Raw genomic sequence first — 11,423 nt, forward strand, 5'->3', positions numbered from 1 at the left:
ACTGTATAAAACAATACATCCGGCGGGGGTCAGAAGCCTAGGCCACACTGAGCCACAGCGTATAGCTCTCCAGGTTGTTGAGCTCAAACTCGATGCTTGCTGCTGGGAGAGTCAGAGATGCACAAAGTCAAGTACAATAGAAGGGAACTTGGAATAAGCAAAAGAAGCCAATCAAGAATTGAAAAAGGTTGAATCAGATATCAAGTTATTTATATGAGATTTTAGTGTTAAACAAAATCGCTGAATGGCATTGCACACATCCAAGTGCTGGATCACACCACTAAACACCAATGTTAGGTTTTTGATTGAGGGGTGTGACAATCATTCTCAAGCAACAACCACAGCCCTTGTCAGGGTGAAACAAGTGTCACCAAATTAGCATGAGCTTAACCCTCTGTAGCTTGGCACAAAAGCAGCAGGTTTAACTCAGAGGCACTCTGTTAAGGACTTATGCAGCACACAACCTGCACTAAAGTGAAAATACAGCACAAGAAGAATCCCAACGTAATTTAGAAAAACAGATCAAATTTGAAAAAATGAAATGAGACAAAAATGACAAAAATCTAGTCAGAACTGGTGGTTTAAGTAAAAATAGTGCTAAGAAGCAGAACCAGCTAACTGTGGGTATCTGGTAGTGCTAGACCAGGACAAAGTCACTAGTTTAGACCAACCACAATGACGTGTGGGCTGGATATGGAGATCAGGTTACTCCTGCTAAAAATATTACTTTCTGCGCAGAGTTAAAAAATTAAGGATTTCACAGGAGGAGCTCAGCCGATACTAGCCAAGGGTCCAGAACCTGAGGAGGCACCTCTTGAGGATCAGGAACTCACTTCAGCAGAGGTCAGCAAGGCTTAGGCAGGTCTAATTGTAGGTCCAGTTGCAGCAGGTCAACTGGGCATCTGCAGGGAGGCCTCTGGAGCTTGTTGGTGCGCCTGTAGCTCAGAACAGGAGGTCAGCCAACTGGCCCTTGAAGTCAGGCAAGTTAGCTTGGGATAAAGGAGTGGGTCCAGTCTTCTCAGACAGCAGGGCAGTCCTTAGTAGCAGCAGAGCAGGCCTCTGAAGAACAGGGCAGACCTCAAGCAGCAGGACAGACCTCTAGAGAACAAGACAGGCCTCAAGCAGCAGGGTAATTCTCTGGTAGCAGCAGGGCAGTCCTCTGAAGAACAGGGCAGGCCTCAAGCAGCAGGGCAGAAATCTGAAGAACAAGGCAGGCCTCAAGCAGCAGGGAGTCCCCTGGGTAACAAGGCAGTCTTCTTCTATAAAGTCCAAAGGTCCAGAAGTGCACTGATGAGTGGCTCAGGAGGTCAAGTATTTATACCTGTGCCACCCTTTGAAGTGGGGGAAACTTCTAGCCCTCCCCTACATCTGGTTCTGGAAAGTTCCTTTCTTCCTCTGTCTTCCTCTGCCTAGGCTCCAAGTGGTCTAGAGTGACAAAAGGCTGGTGTTGAGGTCCTTTGTGAGTGTGCTGGAGGTAGTCACTGGAACTGTAAGTATGGCAGGGAACAGCTCCGCCCCTACCATTTGAGCAGGATGGCCCTTTCCCAGCTACACCTGGGTTTTACTGTTCACTGTCTGGCCCAATACACATTTTCCATGGGGAAGCACATAACAGACCCAGGCAGCTGAAAATGCTTAGAAGGCCTCAGAAATGCTTAGAAGGCCTCAGAAAGTTTAGGGCAGAAGAATGGCTACTTTCTCAAAATGGCATTTTCATAACTGTAATCAAAAATCCGACTTTGCCGTTAAAGTGGATTTTAAATTATACTTAATTTGTGCCCAAGCATGACATTTATAGCTGCTCTCAATCGAAGGTTAGCACTTATTAAATGTAATAAGGTAACCCAATGTTATCCTAAGGGAGAGGTAGGCCTCACAGTAGTGAAAAACAAATTTAGTCGTTTTCCACAAGCTGGACACGTAAGCCTTTAAAACACATGTTCTACTTTTTAAATACAATGCACCCTGTCCTACGGGCTGTTTGGGGCCTAATTTAGAGGTGGCTTATATGTCTTATAAAGGAAGGTTTAGGCCTGTAAATGGTATATTTTGCCAGGTCAAATAGGCATTTTAAAATGGCACTAGAGGCTGCAGTAGCATGCTTGGGAAATGTTTTAAAAGGCTGTTTATAGTGGGTGCCACAATGAGTGCTGCAGGCCACCGGTAGGATTTAATTTACTGTTCCTTGGTACCCATGGTACCATATATGAGGAACTTGCAAGTAAATTAAATGTACCAATCAGTTGTATGCCAATTGTACAATGTTTTAGGGGGAGAACACAAGCATTTCAGCACTGGTTAGCAGTGCTATAGTGCACAGAATCCTAAAAGCCAATAAAAACGGGTTCAGTAAACAGGAGAGGTGAAGGAAAAAAGTTGGGGGTGATCTTGCAGAGAGGGCCAAGTCCAACAAGTGTGTACAAGGTTGTATCATGACGTAATAGTGGTTGACAGAATCATTTGTGTATAGGACATAAAAAGGATATTTGGTGGCATGAGTTAGTTTTTGGAGTGACACTATAGAGCATTGGTAAATGGTGGTTTCATGATGTTGCCATATGATGATGGGTGGATGCACAGATAAAGGTGCTTGTGTTGTTATATCATGGTGGGGTTTTGATGTATGATGTTGGTAGGAATATATCTATGATGGTGGGGTTGTTGGTGTATGCAGTAATTAATGATGCTTTATTTTGTGCAGTGTCTTACTCGTGGAAAAGGTGTGTGATGTTGCAAAGGCTGTCTGCTGAGATGGAAATAGCATTATAACCCATGAATTAGATTACGTTTTGTTTTTTATGGTAATTACATTGATAACACAAGTCAACATCAACTCTCTATCAACTTTAGGTTTCTTTAGGGAATTTTACAGGTTTTTGGGTACTTTTTTGTTGGATACACAGTGGGTGTGTGGTGGTGCCTGTTTGGCATATGTTTTTGCTTACGTGTCCGTATATTAGTGAGTCAGTATATTAGTGAGTCTATTGGGATATGATGCTAGTTGTTTGGATGTAGGATGATGGGCATGTGGGCATGTGTTGCTTTTGTTGATGAGCGGTGGCGAGTGTGTGGTCGTATGATGATGGATATGTTGTGTGACGTTAGTTGCGTGGATTTATGAGGTTAAGCGTGTTCACGTAGGATGATGATTGTGCATTACACCTCCCTTACAACCCCTTTGGGTACCCGTACTTCCCCTGTATATACTACCACCCTGAATTATATTTGTGTGCTGCCCTGAATCTGCTGTTTGTGCCCCCATACTTATTGCCACCTGTTTGCCCTATCTCACCCGTGTTTAGTATCTGTGTGCTTCTCCACTCCCCTGTGTGCCCCCGTCTACCTTGCAGCCTCTCTGTGAGCCCATGCCCTTTCTGTCTCTATGTTGCACCCTGCTTTGCCCCTGCAGCCCCTTGTTGTGCCTCCATCTTCTAGTAGCTCATTTGTGCTCCTTGCTTCCCATCTATGTACCCTCTCCCCACCACTGCAGCCATTATGGGCCACCTTACCGTGCCTCTGCAGCTCCTCCTCCCTCTACCATGAAGTGGGTGTATATGAAACCCCTTCCCCTTTACAGCATTTTCTTAAACTCTATTGATTGGCCAGGTACATGGGAGAGATGTATTAAAAACTGAGCCTGGAAATTGTGGGTGTCTCTCTAAACCAGTGGTTCCCAACCTTTTGACATCTGTGGACCCCCACTTTATCATTACTGGTACCTGGGGACCCCGCTGAATCATTATTGGAATCCAGGGACCCCCTACTGAGTCATCACTGAAACCAGGGGACCTAATCTGTTAATATTTTTTACTTTTCTAAGCAGCCACAGACCCCTGAAGAGGTTTTGCAGACCCCCAAGGGTTTCCCAGACCACAGGTTGGGAATCACTGCTATAATCCACTTCCTAATTTGGCCTTATTTATTACAAAAAAAAACTCTCTCCAGATCTTCGCAAACAACGGGATGGTGATTTTAAAATTCTACCATGAGCGAGGGGGCGTTCGAGGCTTTTACCCTTGCCTGGCCAAACGGCAGGGTGCTTTTTATTATTATTTTGTTTTTTGTAAATTCCCCACCTTGTAGTAGCGGGGGAGGGTGTATGCCCACAATTCCCCTAGCCTTATTTTTCAGTTTTTCCTTTGTTGGCCCTGGTTGAACAAGCGGTGGCTGGTATAATTCCAGGACTGTCGAACAGACCTCTGTGAACTCCCATAATCAGCGCTCTTCCTTTCTGCGTAAATCACACACCGCTGGACTCAGCGTTCATCCTCACTGGCGCGTTTTTATACTTCAATGAATTTTCGACATGCTTTAAAACGCTTTATATTTCAATTTAACTTTAGCATATTGTTGCATTGGATGAGGTTTTTACTGTTTTGAAATGCATTCTTTGCGATAGTGCACGACCTTATTCACTAGATGATTGAGTCCGCACTCAACGGAGAGGGTTTTTTGAAGTATCTAATCTGCCCATTTTGGAACTGGGAAACCCAGTATAACTTTATGTTGCCCAATTTATTGAAAAATATGTGTGAACTTGAGCAGAGGTTAATTTGTAAATTTGCAATTAGCAAATAAAATAAGTGCAGAGCCCCAGACTTTTCGTAGGAGCCTGCTGCCGAGGCTGCGAAATACTATGTTTGCTGAGTACCAAGGCTGTCTAATTTTGACTCCACCTAATATTTCTCTTTTCCTATCACCCTAGACTTCCTGTCTCTTTATCTCACTCATGCAGGTTCTTTATATTTCCTGCTTTCACTCGCTGTCACTTTTTCCTACCTCTTTTCTTGTTTCCTTTTCCCTTTTAAGCCACCCTCTCTCTTGCTCTGGGTCAAAATCTGAATAAAATGATAAAGTTCCAGTCACCTGCAGCCATCAGCACAAATTAAGCAAGCACTGATGCATATCACTCCATCACCCAATACCCCGGCTGTGCACCTGCAAACATTGTGAGAGCTTTGAACCAGGCTGAACTCCGCTAGCAAACACTGTGTGAAACTGGACACTCTGTTCAGCCGGGGAGAACCCTGATGCAATGCAGCTTGGCGATGTTAAACGCTGTACATGTGCCCTCGCTCGCTGTGTGGCGTCTACTGTTTACATAATCAATTAGAATGGAACATCGAACAGGAACACCGGTGTCTCCACTGGTGGTGGCTTATTAATTCCATGATTTCATGTGCACTTGATTTGCTGGGCTTTTGACCGCGTTCATGGTGTGATTTGTGGGATGTTAGCAGTGTGTTCATGATAGCTGTGTCCAATGCTGCTTTTGATCGCTGTCCGGGTTGACTCTAGAGATCTGATGCCTCGCACTTCCACCTACACCTCGACATCCTAACACGATGGGCATGCACTGTGAGCTCCGAGAGTGGGTGGGATTGCTCTTTATTTAAAAGTCTGTCCTGATGGAGGTTTTTGCTGTAATTAGATTTTGTTCCTCTTCTTCAGGAGCTGGAAATGCAGGCCCGGATGCACGGGCTTCCCACTGCGTCTCCATCTGGTATTAACGCAGCAGACCTGGCCCAGCAGATATCCAAGCAAGAGTTCAGCCAGGATGAGGGATCCTTTGAGGCCAAGCGAAAGCCTCAAGAGTCGGGAGACCCGCAGCAACACCTGGTAGCTTTGCCTCAGTCTACGTACCAGCAGCTGGACTTTAGCCAGGCAGTAGGCTTCACCAACAGCAATACCAGCTTCCATGATCCGTTGGCTGGCCAAGGAGGCACATCCTTCCCCTCCTTGTCCAACAAGGAACTGGACCAGATGCTGTTAGAGGGGGCTTTGTTGCCACTGTCCGCAGACCCCCTCAGTGCCACCATGTCTCCAGTTGCCTCAAAAGCCAGCAGTCGCAGGAGCAGCTTTTCTATGGACGAGTCGGATATGGTGTAGCAGCATAGCAGCTCTGACCTGTGAAACCCCCGGGGAACCCCGCCTGGCATGTTCCTCCGGATGTTGGTTGAGCCCCACCATGCATGCTCCTTTGGACACGTCACCTGATGCACACTTGTATATACTTTCAAGTGTCCTGCTGGATGTTGGCAAGGCTGCTTTGTGGTGCTGAATAACTTGAAAAGACCTGGCGTAAAGCAAGAGTGGCTGTTCATCTTTCCTCCTGTGCTATTTTGGCCCTTGTTCCTGGAGTCGAGGCCCAGGGTTCCTCCCGAGTTCAAGGGTCACTGAAGATTTTCTCTCATCCCCTGAAACAACCGTGGAGTTACTGCATCACTAGCACACACCTACCATCTTGTTACAGTGCCTTACTGCCCTGGGCGCAAGATTTCTCCTCCAAGGTCTGCAAGAGGGATCGCGTTCTAGCTTTGCACATAACGTTTGAGCTCTTCAAACTTTCTTCAGGTCTCTCCTTTGCTGTTCCTTCCTCTTTCCCTCCCCCCTGTAAATACATTTATTCCACATACAGGCTACAGATCTGTGAGTAGCCTTGTGTGTTCTAACGTTATGGACTGATTCGCTCAGCACTGCCAGATTAATGGTTGGTCACCTCAAACCTGTCAAGGATCTGCATTAGTAGGCTTATATCAGCCTTGAATTCTGATTTGTTTGCTTTTTACTTTTAAGGATCTTCAGTGGCACGATCACCACTCACATGGATCATTGTTGGTTACCTCAGTGCGCCTATGGATTCTGAGTGGTTTGAAAAGCCTTTCCAAGTGTCCTGATTGGCTACCGCTACACCTTTACAGGTTCTGATTGGCTGCCTCAGTTTTGTCACAGATACCTGGTGTTGATAGTTCCTGACCACTTGCATCGCCTTCATATGAAGGCAATCTTGGCTCTTTACATGCATTTCAGTAATCTGAATGGTTTTAACAAAGAGGTTATGTACTTGCACTTATGGTCAAAGTAGACACCTAAAAAAAACAAGCATTAACCGCATACTGACATCCCCAGAATTAAAGCACACAGAGAGTCTACAGCAGCGCGACAAGGCATGCATAGGGATTAACACTCATGCACACATAGACACGGAAATACAGAACTGTATGGAGGTTTTTCACTGAGCGGCCCCAGGCATGTGCTCATAAGTAGATTTTACATTCTCAAGCATGCACAAAGATGGATGCATACAGAGGTGCTCTAAATTATACCCAAGAATACATATAAACACAAACATATCCTTAAGCACACAGGATTGTATAGATCACACCAGTCTTGCATGGCATGGACAAGCAAATGCCCAAAGATATTAACTGTTTTATGCACAAAGGCTCGCAAAAGCACTTATATTCCTTCTGAATTGCACTTAAAGCTTTCTAAGCAATCTGAAGACCCAGACCACGGCTGATGAAGATGTACCTTGTGAATATGTGCCTTACTAAAGCAGTCACTTCCTTGTAACCATGGACACCAAAAAGGAAGAAGATGTGCTTTCCTCCCCTACACGCCTGGTTATGAAAGCCATTGTATTTATCTGTCCCACAAGAGCCCTGTTGTTGAGCCAGTTACTCTCAAGGGGCGGTGTCTCTTCTACCAAAGTGGTCTCTATGCTTCACTGGATATAGGGACCCTGTGCCTTTGGACTATGTACCCGAGGTATTTTTTGCAATAAATACCTGTATTCTTCACCCAATTCCTTCAATTCACTGGTCCTTGTGCCAATTTGTGCTGGAACCATTTATCAGAATGTGAGACCAAAGGACACCCTGCTAGTTCATCCTCCATGTAAAGTACCTCCACTCCTTGAATCTTCATTTCCTGTCACCAAATAGTGATTATTTTTAGCCTCATTTCTGAACCAACCCCTTATATTTTCTTTCTAATACTCTCCTTTATGTTTACCTTGTGAGGAATAGTTAACAGAAGAAACTATATGTAGGGACTGTGACTTTCTAGCATTCTGTTTTCTGTGGATGGCCCTTGCAAGAGCAGAGTCGAGCATCCACAGCACTCTCCCGTCAAATCCTGCTTCTGCTCCTGCAGCACTGATAGATAGTAAGGTTCTGTGTCCACTTTGTATGCCACCGTCACTTGGTTAGATGTTGTGTCTCTGCTTGTGTGCCCTGATGTTTTGTTAGTTTGAACATACACTCTGTGCAGCACAGGCCGCTGGTTAGATCATGCAGTCAATACTTACAGCATTAGAACAAGGTCAGTCCGTTAGTCTGATCTTGCATCCACTGATTGCAACATTATCGCCACTCGGGTACTTCATCAAATCAAATCATTAACATTTATAAAGCGCGCTACTCACCCGTGCGGGTCTCAAGGCGCATCGAAAGCCTGAGTCAATGTGACCTGGTCAGATACTGCATCAACTGCCAGTGGTCAGCAGCGGAAGGTCAGCTCTTACGCCCACTGTTTCCATCACAAGCTCCATGTCACATCCTATTCCCGAAACGTCAGACCGTTGTCACCTTTAGCCATTATTATCAATTGCTATTCCTTCATCAGAAATTGATGGCAGTAGAAGAGAACTGCCTAAAGTGAAGTTTTACAGGCCAGCCTAGACTCTGTTTTAATATGTGATAGATGTACAACATGCTGAGGGCTCTAGAATTGGATTCACCATCAAAGTTGTTGTGAGGCTGTCACTTTCTGCTCTACTGCAACATAATTTCCTTTGTATGGACAGATTATTTGCTCTCACTCGAAAATTGAGGGTGGATAGTAATAGTCAAGATTATGGGTTTGAAAAAAAAGTGAAAAGGTACCCAAATACTCAAACGGATCTGGCTGTAGTTAGAGTCCTTTGTAAGGTTAATACCTACGGGTTGCTGCTTTTTCTCTTATAAAAGGTCCTGATATTCCTGTACTCCTACACCCAGTCTAATAGGCCATGTTGCTGGCCCCCTTGACAACAGTACCGCCACAATAATGTTTCTTTGATAGGCAGCTCTTTAATTTCTATTTTTCTTGTTGTAGTCTAATATAGTAAGACTGACTTGTCAAATTACACACCTGAAGTAAAAACCAGCATCACCATGATACATTTTTCACATGGTTTCTCTTAGATGGTATCATCCTCTTATACATCAATTAAGTTGCTATCTGCTATAAAGAATGAGAAGAAAACCCCATGAACAACAAACAACAGTTTTTCCCCTCAACCAGGTTGTAAGCACGGACTGTAGTTCCACCTAGAAGAACCTCTGGTGAAGAAAACTGCCACACGAATGTTGTTCCTAAAGAAAATATGATGCGGGCATTCAGTCTCCAAGCAGCACAGAAAGAGAGGGGATGGGAGTGGAAAGGGACCTAGGCTGCTACTTGGTCTTCCTTTTGACCACACATTGCCAGATATGTCGCGCGGATGAGATATCGAGAACTACCTGGGCCCGTGGGAGGGGACTGCAGTGGCCAGTGGTCCTTGCAGTTCCACTTCACTTTTTGCTGTTCATTTTCACGGTCTTAATTCTTTTATATGTGCGAACAATTCCCAAGATGAACATAAATCACAGGGAGGATTTTAGAGCAGTGTCGTAGAAATCAAAAGGCTGCCCTTTGTTGTCAGTGTGATACAATCAAGATTTGGGATGTAGACACACTTTTCTTTGATGTTCTCCAAACACGAGCTCAACCTGATCTGCAAGCTTAAGCTTCCTCAGAGTTGAACCCTCATCTTTGTGCAAACCAAATGAAATGAAAATGTGAACACCAGAAATCATCAATGTGAAGGGTCCCCTACTAGGAGTTTGCTACACCTTTGCCTTTCCTTGTGTTTAAGGTTAGCATGTGGGACCGACATAGGAGGCTTTTGTACTAACACTCCCCAATGAATAGTGGCACCAGAGACCACCCACACATGGCATGCTTGCTAAGTTATATAAAGAGGCTGTGTTGTATGTCTTGTGCACTTCAGTTAAGTGACGCTTTGTGAAGTGTTATTGTTTTTTGTCCTGAAAACCTAGCCCTAGCAGCCCTCATGTACGAAAAGAACGGCAGTCGGTAGATCTATTCCACCATCAAACACCCAAAGGAAATGTTCCATGTTTCTTCTGTGTACAAACTAAAATAAGTACCATTTACTTTGGGTCTAAATTAATAGATTACCTTTGCTGCTGTTATAGATTTCGACAATGCGCCCCCTGTCATCTGAGGCCATTTCCCAGTTCCCAGGCTGAGGGCAATTCCATCAGTTGTGGATAGTCCGATTAAGAAAAAAAAATTGATGAAATTTAGAAATAAAATAATGAGAGGCTTTTGGATTGGCAAATCTTGAAGAACCTAAACCATTAATAGTATAGATCAACAAGCTATAGATTTTATAATTCTGAAAAGGAATTTGGCGTACCACCATCTGTTCCTACACAAAGAAGCAGGGGACAGCCACCCCAGTCTTCTGCTTGAGTGCCATGTTTCTACACCATGATTTCTCCATAGCTGCTGCTCACCGCATAAGCGTGAAAATGCAGTTCTAGGCAGACTCGGCACACTATAGTGTCCCACAGAGATGGCAGCGGAATGCTAGCCCCCCACCCCACAGAACATTTTGAGGCCTGAAACTGTCCGTAAGTTCATCATCTTTGACACCAGATTCACACATCTCATTGATTCGTTACCATATGTGCATCGTCTCTTTCAGGTGATCCACAGAATACATTTCACAGACACGAACTGCACCCTCATTCTCAAAGCCCCACCCGCAGAGCACCAGATCTGGTATTTGGACCTCTCTGCTGGTAGTAACTGAATCCTCATATTTCCGCTCCTACACATCTCCTGTTAGAGAAGCAAGTGATGATTCTCCATCCTCACCTTCTTGCTGTAATTATTTTAATTTATTGATAACCTCTTTAAAGCTCAACCCTCACACCAAAGGGTAGCAGTGCACTGTATAATAGCTGTACACCAGAGCATACAATTTCAAAATATAAATTAAAAAACATAACACCAAGGCATATATCCAACAAAACAGAAGGAATAACACAAAACTAAAAACAGACAGTCTTAAAAACAAGAACAGCTTCTAACTAATACAGCCAGCAGTTTATCCAAGAAAGTGATCACTAAGCCAGTTAAAGCTAATTGAACAAAATAAGATATAAACCTTTTATGAAACCCCAGAAGATCAAGGGACGAGATTTCTGTAGGGCTGGAAGCCACAGTGGACAATGCCTTGCTAGTGTGTTTAACACTCAGGGAATCTGAGGCCAAGCACAACTCTAATATGACTGAACCAAGTGCCACCTACAGGGTTTGGGTTTTGATCAGATAAGCTAGTCTTTCGATGACAAGGACTTTGCAAGCCACCATAATGAAAGCATAAATATGTTGGATGGCAGTACCACAAAAACCCCAGAAGATAGAACTGGCGTAGCATGATCAGGCTTATAAACGTGTTATGCTAGTTTTATTTTTTGTTTTTTGTGGTCGCTGCAGATCTGGCATTCATAATCTTAAATTTGACTCCACCTAATGCTGAAGTTATGAAGGGCGCCTGGAGTGACTGCCAGATCACAGTTCAC

The 11,423-nt window shown here is 44.3% G+C and overlaps 1 protein-coding gene across 2 annotated transcripts in view; it reads left to right on the plus strand.

The window, feature by feature from the left end:
* The window catches only part of TFEB (transcription factor EB), a 214,140-nt gene extending 203,283 nt beyond the window's left edge, over positions 1-10,857 (plus strand). For both annotated transcript variants that reach the window (XM_069238406.1, XM_069238407.1), the window contains exon 9: positions 5,452-10,857. In XM_069238406.1, the coding sequence (XP_069094507.1) occupies positions 5,452-5,889 (438 nt within the window). In that variant the 3' untranslated portion in view covers positions 5,890-10,857. The remainder of the gene's footprint in view (positions 1-5,451) is intronic.
* Positions 10,858-11,423: the final 566 nt, after the last annotated feature.

Source organism: Pleurodeles waltl, chromosome 6 (assembly GCF_031143425.1).
Source record: "Pleurodeles waltl isolate 20211129_DDA chromosome 6, aPleWal1.hap1.20221129, whole genome shotgun sequence".
In the NCBI taxonomy this organism is placed as follows: domain Eukaryota; kingdom Metazoa; phylum Chordata; class Amphibia; order Caudata; family Salamandridae; genus Pleurodeles; species Pleurodeles waltl.